General features: G+C 42.4%; 1 protein-coding gene across 1 annotated transcript; it reads left to right on the forward strand.

Annotated features, from left to right (window-relative positions):
* Positions 1–8,034: 8,034 nt before the first annotated feature.
* NGDN (neuroguidin) lies at positions 8,035–15,818 on the forward strand. The gene is made up of 11 exons (XM_045802713.2): positions 8,035–8,085; positions 8,422–8,481; positions 9,099–9,170; positions 12,834–12,971; positions 13,220–13,304; positions 13,388–13,440; positions 13,683–13,806; positions 13,902–14,070; positions 14,830–14,986; positions 15,131–15,188; positions 15,640–15,818. The coding sequence occupies exons 1-11, from the start codon at positions 8,065–8,067 to the stop codon at positions 15,657–15,659; spliced, it is 957 nt and encodes a 318-aa protein (XP_045658669.2). The 5' UTR covers positions 8,035–8,064; the 3' UTR covers positions 15,660–15,818.
* The last annotated feature ends 635 nt before the right edge of the window (positions 15,819–16,453 follow it).

Here is a 16,453-nt window from a genome sequence, read left to right on the forward strand (position 1 = left end):
ACGAAACTTTGTTGAAACTCTGCAAGTACAAAAATGACACCCAAGGTTTCCTACCCAAGCACATTAACTATTCTTATTTCTCCACTTCCTTCCAAGTAGAGAGAGAGAGAGAGAGTGTGTGTGTGTGTGTGTGAGAGAGAGAGTCTTCTTTCTGGCTGCTGCGTGTACACACAATATGTACACACAGTTCTGTTCCATCAAAGAGCATTCCGTATTTCTACAATCTTAGATTTTATCATTTTTATGACTGCAGATATTCCACTAGTATATGGGGAATATCTATAAATGGGGACAATAATATTATTGCCAATCTTCTGGGTTTGCTGTGAGGAATAAATAAGTTTGGTGATAATTCAAACTTGGCCATGCTGCACAATCACATGGAAGGCTTGTTGAAACACAGTTTCTTAGGGGATGGCCTCAGAGATTCCAATTCCATAGATTAGGTGGGGTGCCCAAATTTGCATACCTGATGTTACCGGTTTGAGGATAACACTTTGAAAACCAGTGAATTAGGGGTGCCTGGGTGGCACAGCGGTTAAGCGTCTGCCTTCGGCTCAGGGCGTGATCCCGGCATTCTGGGATCGAGCCCCACATCAGGCTCCTCCGCTAGGAGCCTGCTTCTTCCTCTCCCACTCCCCCTGCTTGTGTTCCCTCTCTCGCTGGCTGTCTCTATCTCTGTCGAATAAATAAATAAAATCTTTAAAAAAAAAAAAAAGAAAACCACTGAATTAACACATGTAAATGTTCAGAATTGTGCTTGGCATAAAAAGGAAGCTGTACTGGGGGCGCCTGGGTGGCACAGCGGTTAAGCGTCTGCCTTCGGCTCAGGGCATGATCCCAGCGTTCTGGGATCGAGCCCCACATCAGGCTCCTCTGCTGGGAGCCTGCTTCTTCCTCTCCCACTCCCCCTGCTTGTGTTCCCTCTCTCGCTGGCTGTCTCTCTCTCTGTCGAATGAATAAATAAAAAATAATAAAAAAAATCTTTAAAAAAAAGGAAGCTGTACCAATACATGAGGCTATGGGGCTAGTTTTTACTATTTCTGAGTTAGAATATGGAAATTTACTTGTTGGATATTTAGATTGTTTATATTTTTTATAACATCTTTATTGAGATATAATTCATATACTACAAAATTCACCCTTCCACAGTGTACAATTCAGTAGTTTTTAGTGTATTTAGAATTGTATAATCATCGCCTTTAATTTTAGAACATTTCATCACCCCAAAAAGAAGCCCCATGCCTACTCACAGTCACTCTCCAACCCCCCTGTAGTTTTTCAAACTTAAAATGTCTGAAAACAGATATATATGTGTGCGTATACGCGTGTAAACATATATATACACGTATAAATACTTAAACCTTTTTTTAAATGATTTTGTCAGAACAGATGCCAAGAGATAGATTCCTGAGTCAATAATTATGAGCATTTTTAAGGACAGTGTGATGGTTAATTTTATGTGTAAATCTGACCGAGTCACTAGGTGCCCAGATACTTGGTTAAATATCATTTCTGGGTATGTCTGTGAGGCTGTTTCCAGGTGAGATTAACATCCGCATCAGTAGGTGGAGTAAAATAGGTTGCCCTCCCCAGTGTGGATGGATGGGTCTCATCCAATCTGTTGAGTCCCAGAACAGGACAAGAAGGCGGAGGAAGGGATATTGGTCTTCTGTCCTCAGACCAGAACTTACACCATTGGCACTCCTTGGTTTTCCGATCTTTGGACTAGGGCTGCTACCGCACCACAAGCATTCCTGAGTTTCCAGCTCACAAACAACAGATTGTGGGACTTCTTAGCCTCCATAATTGTGTGAACTAATCCCTCATAATATCTCCTATTGGTTTTGTTTCTGGAGATCCCCGACTAACACACATAGCTACCCTTTGAATACATTAGTTCACAAATATTCTCTTCCTCCCCGCTATTGCTTTTTATTTTATTTTTATTTATTTATTTATTTATTATTTCTAATAGGTTTTTAAAAAATAATGTATTATTTGTTTCAGGGGTAACAAGTCTATGATTCATCAGTCTTACACAATACACAGCACTCCCCACAACACATACCCTCCCCGATGTTCATCATCCAGCCATCCCATCCCTCTACCCCCCACACTCCAGCAACCCTCACTTTGTTTCCTGAGATTAAGAGTCTCTTATGGTTTGTCTTCCTCTCTGGTTTCATCTTGTTTCATTTTTTCCTCCCTTCCCCTATGATCCTCTGCCTTGTTTCTCAAATTCCACATATCAGTGAGATCATATGATAATTGTCTTTCTCTGATTGACTTATTTCACTTAGTGTAATACCCTCTAGTTCCATCCACGTCATCGCAAATGGTAAGATTTCATTTTTTGATGGCTCCATAATATTCCATTGTATATATACCATATCTTCTTTACCCATTCTATTGGTTTTTATTTTTAGCACATTGCTCATTTCTTACACTGTCCCAGTTTTCTTAAGTTTGTGTCACCAGACTGTAATATTTTCATCTTTGTGTCCCCAGAGCTGTACTGTCCAGTGCAGTAGCTACTGGACAAATGTGGCTATTAAGGACTTGAAAGGTGTTTAGAACAATTGAGAAATTGAATTTTAATTTAATTAAAATTTAAAACTAAACTAGATCAATTGATTTTCAACAAAAATTCCAAAGCAATTGAAGCAAAATGCCTTTCAACAATTGATGCTGGAGATCTACATGCAAAAAGATAAATTTAGATCCTTACCTCACACCATACACAAAAATAATTTAAAATGGACCATAGACCTAAATTTAAGATCCAAAAGCTATAGGGGCGCCTGGGTGGCTCAGTCATTAAGTATCTACCTTCAGCTCAGGGCGTGATCCCGGAGTTCTGGGATCGAGCCCCGCATCAGGCACCTCCACTGGGAGCCTGCTTCTTCCTCTCCCACTCCCCCTGCTTGTGTTCCCTCTCTCGCTGGCTGTCTCTATCTCTGTCAAATAAACAAATAAAATCTTAAAAAAAAAAAAAGATCCAAAGCTATAAAACTTTTAGAAGAAGACATAGGGAAAGCTTTTGGTTAGGCATGAAGACTTACATATGATCCCAAAAGCACAATCCATAAAAGAAAAATTGATAAATTGGACTTCGTAACAATTAAAAACTTTTGTACCTGAAAGACACGATTAAGAAAATTAAAATTTAAGCCTCAGACCTGGAGAAAATATTTGCAAATCACATTTCTGATAAAGCACTTGTGTTAAGAATATATAAAAAACCTTTACAACTCAATAAGAAGACAACTGAATTTTAAGATGGTCAAAAGATTTATATAGGTATTTCAACAAAGATATACAAAGACATGCTAATAAATAAGCACATGACAAGATGCTCAAATTAAATTCAAATTAAAACCTCAATACCACTTCACACCCAACAAAATGGCTATCCTAAAAAAGACAGCGAACAAGAAATGTTGGTAAGCATGTGGAGAAATCAGAACCCTCAAACATTGCTGGTGGGAATGTAAAATGGCATTGCTACTTTGGAAAATTGTTTGAAGGTTTCTTAAAAAGTTAAACATACATGATCAAATACTTAGCCATCTACTTCTATTTACCCGATGGGAAAGAAACACAAACACTTGGGTGCCTGGGTGGCTCAGTTGTTAAGCGTCTGCCTTTGGCTCAGGTCATGATCCCAGGGTCCTGGGATCGAGCCCCGCATCCGGTTCTCTGCTCTGCTGGGAGCCTGCTTCTTCCTCTCCCACTCCCCCTGCTTGTGTTCCCTCTCTTGCTGGCTGTCTCTCTCTCTGTTAAATAAATAAATAAAATCTAAAAAGAAAGAAAGAAAGAAACACAAACACTTGCATGAATATGTTCATAGCAGCATTATTCATAATAGCCGAAAAGTGGAAACAACTCCAGACCCCTCTAGCCTTCCTGTCTCACATAAGGGGGAGAAACCCGGGGAGGATCATTAAGTTTACAGCCGAGGGGCACAGGCCTAAGACCTAATCACAGGATGATAGATTGCTTCCCCTTTCACCTTATCACATCAATAAGGCTCCTGTATAATAAGTGGATTATAGCTGAAAGAACTGAAAGCCTTGGATTCTGTTTTGGAAGGAGTTTGTAGAGAAACCAAAGACAATGGAGGAGACAGAAACAAGGACATTGGAGGAAACGGAAATCTCTGACACCTACACGTACAGCAAACAGTAAACAGAGCCCAACTCCTGGCCAGATAAGCATAAAACCTCACATGAAAGACCCTATCCACCTAAGCTCCTATTATCCAATACATCGTATCTGCTTTCAATAAAAAATTACAGGTCATGCTAAAAGGCAAACAAACAAATGACACCCCAGATCTGAGGAGACAAAGCAACATGAGAACCAGATTCATACATGGGAGGGATTTTGCAATTACCAATCTTCAAATGTCTCCAGGATTGTGTTTTAACCAGGTACGACAGAGTAAACTGCCTTGAAAGAAGAGTTCATTACTCACAATCCGCAAGAAGAGGGGACATGCTATGAGACACAAGGCCACACAGGGAAGCACCAGAGACAGGAGGCAAAGGGACAGGAGAAAGCATGGGCACAGTCCTTTATTGTGTCTTCTGCAGGAAAGGCAAGACAGGGCAGGGCAAACATTTTAGGATTGGCTAGTTTGAATGATGTGTAGTGAGCTTTCGGCTATAGTGGTGGTCTCCAACTGGCTGGTATCTGTCCCTGGGGTCGCTTAGAGCAGGAGAAATAGTGGCTTGTGTGTTGTAACAGTTAGATAAAGGAGATGGGTGGAGACCCGGGCTTTGGATTGGGTGGTTTGCATAAGAAAGGGGGGCTCACCCAAAGTTGTTTGCTACCTCTAGAATTTAGCCAGCTCAGGGAGGGGCAGTCTTTCCAGGATTAGGAAGGCCCCTAAGATGTCAAAGCATCATAACGTACAGAAAATTAAAAACATGATTAATGTATTATTGGACTGAGAGTTTAAAATAACTATAATTAATATGCTGAGGACTCTAATGAAAAAAGTGGATAACATGCAAGAACAGACGGGTAATGTAGAGATGGGAACTCTAGGAAAAAATCAAAAGGAAATGTTAGAAGTCAGGGGTGCCTGGGTGGTTCAGACGGTTAAGCATCCGCCTTCGGCTCAGGTCACGATCTCCAGGTCCTGGGATCAAGCCCCAGGGCCCCAGCTCCACAGGGAGTCTGTTTCTTCCTCTCCCCCTCCCTCTCCCGTTGCTTGTGCTGGCTCTGTTTCTCTCTCTCGCTCGCTTGCTCAAATGAATAAATAAAGTCTTTAAAAAAATTGTTAGAGGTCAAAAGCACTAACAAAAATGAAGAATGCCTTGGATGGTCTTATCAGTAGACTAAACAAAGGCTGACAAAAGAATCAGTGAGCTTGCAGAAATGTCAATAGAAGTTTCTTAAACTAAAATACAGAGAAAAAGGAATGAAAAGAAACGGAACTGGGATAGCTGGGTGGCTCAGTCAGTTAAGCGTCTCAGGTCATGATCCCAGGGTCCGGGGGTAGAGTTTTGCATTGGGCTCCTTGTTCAGTGAGAGTCTGCTTCTCCCTCTCCCTGCCGTTCCCCTGCCTGTGTGCTCTCTCTCTGACAAATAAATAAATGAAATCTTAAAAAAAAAGAGAGAAATAAATGGAACAGAATATCCCAGAATTATGGAACAATTTCAGTAGCTGTAACATATGCATAATGGGAATGCCAGAAGTAGGAGAAAGAAATAAAGGAGAATAAATACTTGACATAATAGGGGCGCCTGGGTGGCACAGCGGTTGAGCGTCTGCCTTCGGCTCGGGGCGTGATCCTAGCGTTGTGGGATCGAGCCCCACATCAGGCTCTTCCGCTATGAGCCTGCTTCTTCCTCTCCCACTCCCCCTGCTTGTGTTCCCTCTTTCGCTGGCTGTCTCTATCTCTGTCGAATAAATAAATAAAATCTTAAAAAAAAAAAAACTTGACATAATAATGGCGGAGAATTTTCCAAAATTAATGACAGAAACCAAACCAAACCTGAAACTTGGAAAGATTAGAAAACACTGAGCAGGATAAATACCAAAAAACTCCCCCAAAACAAAACAAAACAAACAAAAAAACCCTTATACTTAGGCATATCATCTTCAAACTGCAAAACTAAAGACAGAAAAATCCTGAAAGAAGTCAGAGAAAAAAAAAAACAAACTTATATCTAGAGGAATGGATAGGAATTACCATGCACGAAAATGTTATTAATGACTGACAGTTTGTGGAATTGCTGAAAGAAATAAAAAACAGTAAATTTAATGATCTCTTGTTCTTTGCCAATACTTGTTGGTTGAGTCCTGAAAGACTTCACAAAGATTTATTGCACTGTTAACTCCAAGATTTTCTTATAACAAAAAGAATAACTGGTAAGTACTTAATCATCAAAACCAAAACAAAGCAGCGTAATTTGTTTCCTCACTGACATCATAATGCATATGAATAGATTAATTTCAAGTATCAAGGAAAGGAAAATCTTATTTGTGACCTTAAAAGACAAGTATGAGAATTTATGTTGAAATGGCAACTTTTCAGGGTGCCTGGGTGGCTCAGTCCGTTAAGCATCTGCCTTCAGCTCAGGTCATGATCCCAGGTTCCTGGAATGGAGCCCCCCCCCTTGCTCAGCAGGGAGCCTGCTTCTCCCTCTGCCTGCCGCTCCCCCTGCTTGTTGTCTCTCTCTGACAAACAAACAAATAAAGAAAGAAAAAAGAAAGAAAGAAAAAGAAAAGAAAGATCGAAATGGCAACTTTTCATAATACAAATCCTGACAAGCAGTACAAAAATTATTGATGAATAGAATGAATAGGTTATCAAGCCACTCTGAGCTTCCAAGGTGGGCTTGAAGCAGCAAACCAATGTTAAGAGTCATGGAGACTGGATAGAACCCCTACCTATTCTTCCTGAGTCTAGTAAAAGATGTAGAAACCAGTATCTTCCCACCCTGGCTGAGAAATGGGGGTTATTCCTTCCTTAATTCCAGAAGAGGGTTCCAAGTCAGGAGATCTGATTGCTAGCCCGAGGTCAGCTCGCCCTTGCGAGACTAATTCAAGACCATTATTAACCTCTGCAGTGCTTACTTCCTAAGGCAGGTGTTGGAAGCAATTAATACCGACCCAGTTCACTTTATCAGCCTGTGAGAAGCAGGAGTGAGGTGACATATTTTGAAGTATCGAGAAAAGACGAGGCAGGGCATAATGAAACACAAGCTGGATTTGGACCAAGTTCTGCTGCGGACCTGGGTGACAGGGGGTAAAGTCACATAAATCTTAACTGGCTTCCTCCTTTGTAAAACGTGCTCTCACCTCCCGAAACGGGTAGGGGTGAGGAGCGTTGGAGTGGCACATGGGGGTCTTTGCACAGCGTCCCCTCCGCTCATGACGGTGTCCGTTTCTAGACCCTGGTTCTGGGCTTCTCTGGCCGAACTCTCTTATTTACACATGAAAAAAGCTCTCGAGGACTGAGTGACTTCTCCAGGGTCACACAGGACTACTGTCACAAAGTCTATCCAAGGGCTGTGCGGTCTGCAAGGAATCTCGCGCGGCCTGCATTGGAGCAGCAGCCCGCTACGGCGGAGCCGCAACACAGCCACACCAGAGAGCAGCCGAGGACTGCCACCTAGCGGTCAGTTGTGGTCACGCAGGGGCAGAGCAGTTAAAAACATTGGGTACTGCGGCATCCGGGAAGCCAATACGTTCTCAGTTTGCTCTGCAAACTTCTTTTTGCCATTGGGCCTTTCTAACTGTCGATCAATCACTTGGCTAGTTTTTTATTGGTTTAGCTCCAAACATTCTACACTATCCACTAATCATGCGCCCCTTTCCACGAGCATTTTCACGTCATTAGATCGCCCCCCAAATCTGACGAGATTAGGCAGTTCTTCCATTCTATTGGCTGGATGTGGCTCCTCCTCCCGCACATCCTGTTCGGGGCGGAAGTGAGGGATCACTATTCCTATTGGCTTAGATTTACAAGCGGCTGTTGTCTATCAAGTTTATCGCACAATGTTAGCTCAGAAAGTACCGCCCCGGAAGGGGCGGGCTTTGTGAAGATGGCGGCGCCGGGGAGTCCCGTGAGTTTGCTTTCTCGGGTTGCTATTGTGGGATTTTCCTATACCCTCTGTAGCTCTGGGCAAATTATTGGCGCGAGGGAAGGGGGTGATGAAAGGAAGCAACCTCCCTGGCACAGCGGGGTGAGAGCAGCAGTAGGGTGACGGGGCTGAAGCTACCGCTCCTCCTGGAAACCTGGAGGACTGGCCGGCTGTGAAGCGAGGCTGCATGTGTACTGGAGTAGGAAAGTCGGAAGTCTGAGGTGTCTGAAGGAGAGAGGACGGTTTTCCATCCCCCATGTCTTCTCATAATCCTGAGGACAAAAGGGATTTTCTTTATTCTCTCTTTCCCTCTCACAGGAGGTGGTGGAGTCAGACCTGCCAAGTGCCGTCACACTTTTGAAAAACCTTCAGGAGCAGGTGAGTCACGTCACCCCTTTGGGACGGGTTAGTGACGGATTGGCTTTGATTTTGTGTGCTTCACCTCCAAACTTTGGTCGTTTGAAGGCAGGTGTTGAATGGTACCAAATACTATGAGAGCCAAGTGACTTAACGAAAACCTTTTCAGGTTAGAATTCAAAGTAATTGATATCTGTATCCAAAGCAATACAGAAGACTCCAAAAAGAAGTCTTCTGAATGAATTTCCTTTATTGTTACAGCTAAGGAAACCAATGCTGGGAAAAGTGGTGTGATTTGCTCTTTGGGTACCCAGGTGTACTGGTTGAAAGTTCAACCAGTACAGATAAAGGTACAGCACCCACCACCACCACCACTGGCCCAGTTCCCTTCCCTTCACCCATGGTTTGGTTAGATGGTTTCTGTAGCTTTAGAAGAGGTGGAAAGTTTTTTGTACTTTTTGACGAAGTATCAAAAACCATCTCTCCTATACTTTCCCAGAACTGAAAAGAAGGTAATACTGCATCTTAGGCAATGTTTCTGATGATTCTTAGGTGTCATTGTTTGGTTTTTGCCCTTCATAGGTCACAGAGATGACTAGGTATATTATTCACAGCTGTTTTATTTGGACTAATTTCAGGTGATGGCTGTAACTGCACAAATACAAGCTCTAACCAAAAAAGTTCAAGCTAAAGCCTATCCTACAGAGAAGGTAAGACATATTTGAAGAGTTAGCATCCCCTGACTTGTTCTCCACAGTTCTTTTATCATAGGTTTGTTGAGTGTTTTCTGTGTCCTTAAGTTTAGAGCTTCAAGGATGGATAAGATCCAGTTTCTGTGCTGAAGTCTAGTGGAGAAGACAGATGAAAGCAATAGGTATGAGCAGTAGCAGTCACTTCACAGAGTCATCGTGAGTGCTGTGCAAGCCCAGGAGAGAGACTGAATAATTGCCAGAGAGCAGAGGAAGTCAGGGAAGGCTTCCCAGAGGAGAAGGATTGTGAGGAATAAATAAGAGTCCAGGGAACAGAAAGAAACAGCATGTACAAAGCCACAGAGACCTGAAAGCATGGTAATATACTGGGAAAGGAGGTCATTTAGTGTGGTTGGATATACAGTGTGTTCGGGGGTGGGATGGGGAGTAGGAAATAAGACTAGAAAAGTAGTCACTCTGTGAAGAGCCTTGTAGGCCAACTGAGGAGTTACTACTGTATTTCTAATCTAAGATGCTGTTAATTGGGCACATACCACTTACTTCGTATACTAAAAAATGCTGCTTGTTAATCTATGATATGAGGTTAAGATGCCATTGATTAAAAGATACATCTTGTCTTCAGAGATGTTAAAATATGAAAACAATGTGCATATTAAAATTGAAATATGGTAGGGCGCCTAGGTGGCTCAGTCGGTTAAGTGTCTGTCTTTGGCTCAGGTCATGATCCTGGGGACCTGGGATCAAGTTCCGCATCAGGCTCCCTGCTCAGCAGGGAGTCTGCTTCTCTCTTTTCCTCTGCTGCGCGCACGCACTCTCTCTCAAATGAATAAATAAATAAAATCTTTTTTTTTTTTAAATTGAAATATGATAGTTTTCAAATTAAGGTCTTGCAGAACCTTCTTAGGGATCAGTAGATATGAAGCAGTATGAAAGGAGAGCTCTGGGTCCTTCATACCTGCTTGAACTGGAAAACTATGGTATTACCTGTTTCATATATTGAGCTTTTGTCCTAAGACATTAAGCAAAATACTCCATAGGTCAATAAAAGCATGAAAATCATTATGGTAGCTTAGTAAGAGACTTTGAAGGGTTTTTTTTCCTTAAGTAGGCTCCACACCCAGTGGGCTTGGAGCCCAAAGTGGGGCTTGGACTCACGACCCTGAGATCAAGATCTAGGCTGACATCAGTTGAAGCTCTTATTCTTTTTTTTTTTTTTTTTTTAAGATTGTTTACTTATTTGAGAGAGAGAGAACACAAGTGGAGGGAAGAGGCAGAGGGAGAGGGAGAAGCAGACTCCCCACTGAGCAGGGAGCCTGACGCAGGGCTTGATCCCAGGACCCTGAGATCATGACTTAAGCCAAAGGCAGATGCTTAAAGAACTGAGCCATCCAGGTGCCCCTAAAGGTTTTATTCTTAAGTAATCTCTACACCCAGTGTGGGGCTTGAAATCACAGCCCTGAGATCAAGAGTTGCATGCTCGACTGACTGAGCCAGCCAGACACCTCTATAGCTAATAGAATTTTAATACATTCTCCTTTTGCCTTTCTTTCTCATCATGCAGCTTTGTTCTTAACCCATTTTTATATTTTTCTGCTTTTTTTTATCTTTGTGTTTTCTTTTTGTTGTTTTTCTTATGTGCTTATAACTCAGTTTGAACTTGACAATGTCCAAACTTGTCGGAAGAACCTACTTCTCAAATTCTTGGCTGGTTCTGGGCTGCCAGCATGTTCATTAGATCACTATAGGGGCACCTGTCTGGCTCAGTCAGAAGAGCATGTGACACATAACCCCAAAAAATGAAAAAAACAAAACAAAAACCACACCAAAAAACTTATATTAGATCACTGTATGTTTGTTTATTCATTGAACAGATACTTAGTAACTTATCTCTCAGAACCAAAACCTTACTAGGCGCTTTACAGATTAGAGTGCTTTCATATTACTTATTTAAGCCTCATAATTACTTTTTGGGGCAGAAAGGAAATACTGTATATGTTACAAATGAGGAGACCGGGGTCATAAGTGACTTACCCATTATTTGACTACCAAATGCCTGATTCAAAACTTAAACTCAATTTGTTTGTCTTTAAAATCTTTGCTCCTTCTCCTGTTATCACTCTAGTGCTGGTTTCAAGAGCTTTGCATGTTGGTTTAAAGATACCTAGGGCTTAGGTGTTAGAGTCAGACTGAGTTTGAATCCTAGCTGTACTAATACTCTGTAATCATAAGCAGAATATTTAGCCTCTCTGAAATAGGTCTTCCCAGGGCTGTGGACTTCTACGGCTCCATTTCATGTCATCACAAAAAAAAATTTTTTTAACAACCATAACTTAAGTCGGCTCATGTTACTTATATGTAAAAGAATAAACTTCTATAACGTTTGATTGATTTTCTGACTGTAGATATAACGTTTTTTTTTTTCTTAAAGATTTTATTTATTTATTTGACAGAGAGAGAGAGAGGCAGCGAGAGAGGGAACACAAGCAGGGGGAGTGGGAGAGGGAGAAGCAGGCTTCCCGCTGAGCAGGGAGCCTGATGCGGGGCTGGATCCCAGAACGCTGGGATCATGACCTGAGCCGAAGGCAGACGCTTAACAACTGAGCCATCCAGGCGCCCCTGTAACGTGTGTTTTAATTTTAGAAAGTTTGGACGATGTGTAAAACCACAAAGAAGAAAATTTAAAAACGATATAATCTGAGGTAACTACTGGAATACATGTTTAGAAATTTCTTTATTGTTAAAGTAGTAGATGCTTGATGGGAAAACACTTTCACAGTGTGCACACTCCATTTCTTCCTTTTCCTCACCTGGATCCCCGGGGGTAGCAGTTGTTAATAGCGTGTTATCTTCCAGAGATTTCTCTCTATATATAAAATGTTTGGAAGTGCCTGGGTGGCTCAGTTGGTTAAGCATCTGACTTCTGCTCAGGTCATGATCTCAGGGTCCTGGGATCGAGCCCCGTGTCTGGCTCCAGGCTCCCTCTTCCTTTCCCCTTCCCCGTGCTCACGTTCTCCCTCTCTCTCTCTCTCTAATAAATAAGTGAAGTCTTCTAAATAATTAAATAAAATGAAACGTGTGCATCATACCCCCGCCTTCGTTGGAACCACATTGTAGTGCAGAAAGTGTGCTGACATGGAATTAAGTCCATGTCAGTAGATGTAGATTATTGTTTTTTAACTGTATTGCCTAATTCCATTGTATGGGGATAAAGTCAGTAATTGTTTTGATTAAATTAAAATTAAGCACTGTATGGAGACATTTTGATCATCAAAATTTGGAGAGGCCTTGCAGGTGGAGGCCAAGGATGCTGTTCAACATCCTGCAGGGCCCAGACAGCCTTCACAACAAAGAATTATCCATTCCCAAATGTCAGCGGCTCTGAGGTTGAGAAACCCTGCTGTAGCTATTTTGGGGGATACTTTATTGATTTTCCTGTTCTTACTGTCTTCCAGTAATTCTGAGAGGTTTGCCTCTCTCGTGTTAGCATAATTGTCTCTTTGGCCATTTTAGGTACAGTCACCTCCTTGAGACTATTCCGGATACCGTATAGGAACTGATTGGGAAAAATTCGAACTCAGAAAAAATTACCCTGTTTATCCTAGGCCTTCCTCCTGATTCTTTGGCTAAAACTGACTGCATCTCTTACTCTGTTGTTCACCTCAGGGTCTTAGCCTCTTGGAGGTAAAGGACCAGCTACTGCTCATGTACCTTATGGATTTGACCCATCTCATCCTGGACAAAGCCTCAGGAGGGTCTCTTCAGGGACATGCTGCAGTTTTGAGACTGGTGGAGATTCGCACGGTATGAAACACTGGCATCTTAGCGTTCTAGGTTTCCACAGCCTGAACTCTAGGACTGTCACACAATAGCTCTCATTTAAATGGGTGTTTTGATGATTAAGTGAGGAAACCAAATGAAAAAACTGTTTTCTTCTTCATTTGCTCAAATTTATGTGTATTTTAGGTTCTTTATCTGGCGACTTAATATAGAGACTCTGATGTATTTTTAATTTTGGGAAGGGAATGTAATCCTATGTAACCACATTATAGGTTTTGGAGAAGCTTCGTCCCTTGGACCAAAAACTGAAGTATCAAGTTGACAAACTAGTCAAGACTGCAGTGACAGGCAGCCTCAGTAAGTGGCAGAAACTGTAAGGTTATGTGGGGACCGTCATAAATTTCCAAATCTTGCAAAATCTCTTGGGCTTTTTATTTCAGGTGAGAACGACCCACTCCGTTTTAAGCCTCGTCCCAGCAATCTGATGAGCAAGGTAGGGAGTTGCGTTATCCTGGTTCCCCTGAGGACTCTCAGCCTGAATGAGCCTCGTAGTGACCCCGGATCTCCTGGGATTCTCTCATTACTGTTGACTCCCATCTTGTGCCTTAGAATATAGAGTATGAGATTTTCCTTTCTGGCTCTTGTTTATATTCCCACCTCCCCAGGGTACTCCAGCTTTGGTTTTTCTTATTGTCTAACACTTCCTAAGTTTATGGACATTATGTTCTTTAATAGTTGAGCTCTGAGGATGAGGAGGAAGATGAAGGAGAAGAAGGCCAATCTGAAGCTTCAGGGAAGAAATCTGCAAAAGGAACGGTTAAGAAATACGTTCCACCACGCTTGGTTCCAGTACATTATGGTATGAACTGTGGCTGCTGCCTCCTCAGCATAAATTGCGTCTCTCTTATCCTTCTCTCTGTTCTGGGATAACCCTTACTGATATGTATCACATAGATGAGACAGAAGCGGAGCGGGAGAAGAAGCGGCTAGAACGGGCCAAAAAACGGGCATTGAGCAGCTCTGTCATTCGTGAACTGAAGGAGCAGTACTCAGATGCCCCAGAGGAAATCCGTGACGCTCGGCATCCGCATGTTACTCGCCAGAGTCAAGAGGATCAACACAGGTCTGAGTGCTTGCCGTTGGAAATTGTTTTCTGCGCCATAGAAGCCTGTCCTTATGCTTTGGATGAATGTGATTAAGTCTGGTACCAAGAGAACTCACATTATCGAGAAAGTGGAGTGGAAGACAGGCTAGTGGTTTCTAAGAATGAGGGGTGTTAAGTACAGAATAGGAACTAGAGGAAGAATGTTTTCTTTTTCCCAGCTGTTGAGGCTGAACAAATGCTAGAGGAAAAGGAATATGTGCAGTTCCACCCTGTGGGGCTTTAGAAATTCTGTATTTCGCTGTCACAGTTCTCTTTTCTGTGTAGAAGGCAATGAAGTCAGATTTTTATAATGGCACTGAGAGCGCTAGATAAGTTCGGGAAAGAAAAGCAGAAAAGCAATTGTGATACAAATACTGACTCACCAGTTTTGCCTTGGCGGCAGTCTCTGTTGATAGATTTGAGTGAGGGGGCCCGTGTAGGGAATCCTGTTTGTGAAGGTGAAGTCGAAGAGGTTTCTAGTATAATAGTTTATAAGTATTCTTGTGGATGGACCGTGAGTTCATTTCTAGGGAGGAGGGAGGTTCTAGCATAAAGAACACTTCGTTGAGGAAGCTCAATATTAGACATCTGGTTTGTTCTTAAATACTCTGTTGATTTGCTATGAAATTTCTTGAGAGCTATATGAACAGGGGTGAGTAAATACCTGGGCCCGGGTTCTTGGCTGCAGCTTTCTGTGTGTGTGGACTAAGCATGTTGTAAACTGTGTTCGTGTGGCAGGATTAACTATGAGGAGAGCATGATGGTGCGCTTAAGTGTCAGTAAACGCGAGAAAGGACGGCGAAAACGGGCGAATGTCATGAGCTCACAACTCCATTCCCTCACACACTTCAGCGACATCAGTGCTTTGACAGGAGGAACCCCTCATCTTGATGAGGTAAGGTTGTGGGTACAGTGGTGGGAGACAGCCTCCTGGATTCCAGCCAGATGGATGTGGGGCTCATTACCATGCGGAATGCAGGAAGGGGTGCTAACCCTCGGAAATACACCGCCATTCCTTCACTTCTCCATCCGTCTTCAGGATCAGAATCCTGTTAAGAAGCGGAAGAAGATACCGAAGAAAGGTCGGAAGAAAAAAGGTCAGTGAATGGCTAGGACTTGGATGGTGAAGTGCAGGGGGGGGCAATACAAGTTGGGACATCAGCTCTCTGGATTTACCATCCTAGGTGTCAGCACTGCCCCTAGTATCTCTGCCTGACTGGGCATTGATCTCTTTAGAGGTGGGCTTCGTTGTTCTTTGTCAAGCTGAAAATCAGCATCATTCACAAAAAAGATTTCTGGATTCTGTCTCTAAGATCCCACAGTTTGTGTGCGGTCTTCCTTAAGTAGAACTGTGGAAGTGCCACTTGAAGGAAGCGTTATCATGATTCAGTTTCGTTCCTACTTCTAGTCTTTTGTCCTGGGAGGATGCAGAGTACTGCCCAGGGGACCCCCCCTTCTTGAGCCCTTCCCTCTAGGTGTTCTTTTTTTCCTATCCCCTCAGCTTTTCCAACTGTCCTGTGCCTCATTCTTGGTTTCCCTTCCTTTCAGGTTTTCGGAGGCGGCGGTGATTATGGGTGTCCATATTTATATGTATATTTGTTGTCATCCTGGGATACTTCTAATTTCACTGTATGTAGGTGTTTTTTTTTTCCCCCTTGAAATTCATTGTTTGCTCTGGATATATGGAAAGACCTTTATTAATAAAACTGATTTTACTATGAATTGAAGCCCCTTTTGCACATGTATGGTATGACTGGAATCACTGGGTGTGGGGTATTTTTGGTGAGAGGGTGATAAAAGGGAAAAAGCATAGATGAAATTTTGGAGGGGGAGTGAGAGAAGTTTGGCTTTATACGGTTTCCTTTGAATGGTATATTTTCGTCAGAAACTGTAAATTGGTTATTTAGCAAAAGAATATTGGGAGGTTTGAGTACTGTAATCAACTCTTCCAACCCACATTGCCCCAGTTTTGTGTATGATTTGTTATAATTGAATTCAAATCATAAATATGTGGGTCTTGTTTTGTTAATGTATCTTGCTGGCCACCAGGTGGCATCAGTGGTTCAGGAAACCTCCTTTGGTGCTTGACTGTAGGAAAAGCTATGTAGAACCTTTCCTTGTCCACAAGTTACTCTTGTCTCCGCTTCAGAATGTTTTTCTTTTCTTTCTAAAATAGTATAAACATAGGGCCGATCTTTGGTCAGTTACAGAGTTAATTTGGAGAGAATAGCAGAGTGAACGAGAAGACTAGAAAAGAGTCAGTATAGTCTTGTGTTTTGTAGCCTCTTTGACCCTCCCTCAACTAAGCCCCCAGTTTACCAGTCAGTAAAGGCCAATCCTTTTACAAAGAGCTTGCAAAGGA

The sequence above is a fragment of the Ursus americanus genome, chromosome 35, assembly GCF_024610735.1.
Source record: "Ursus americanus isolate L20-20 chromosome 35, mUrsAme1.1.p, whole genome shotgun sequence".
Classification (NCBI taxonomy): Eukaryota; Metazoa; Chordata; class Mammalia; order Carnivora; family Ursidae; genus Ursus; species Ursus americanus.

What these genes read in the sequence shown, in the direction of transcription:
- NGDN (XM_045802713.2), top strand. Translation starts at nt 8,065, where the DNA reads ATGGCGGCGCCGGGGAGTCCC. An exon ending in GACTGGTGGAGATTCGCACG is followed by an intron (nt 12,972 to 13,219) that starts GTATGAAACACT and finishes ACCACATTATAG; the next exon opens with GTTTTGGAGAAGCTTCGTCC. An exon ending in CCAGCAATCTGATGAGCAAG is followed by an intron (nt 13,441 to 13,682) that starts GTAGGGAGTTGC and finishes GTTCTTTAATAG; the next exon opens with TTGAGCTCTGAGGATGAGGA.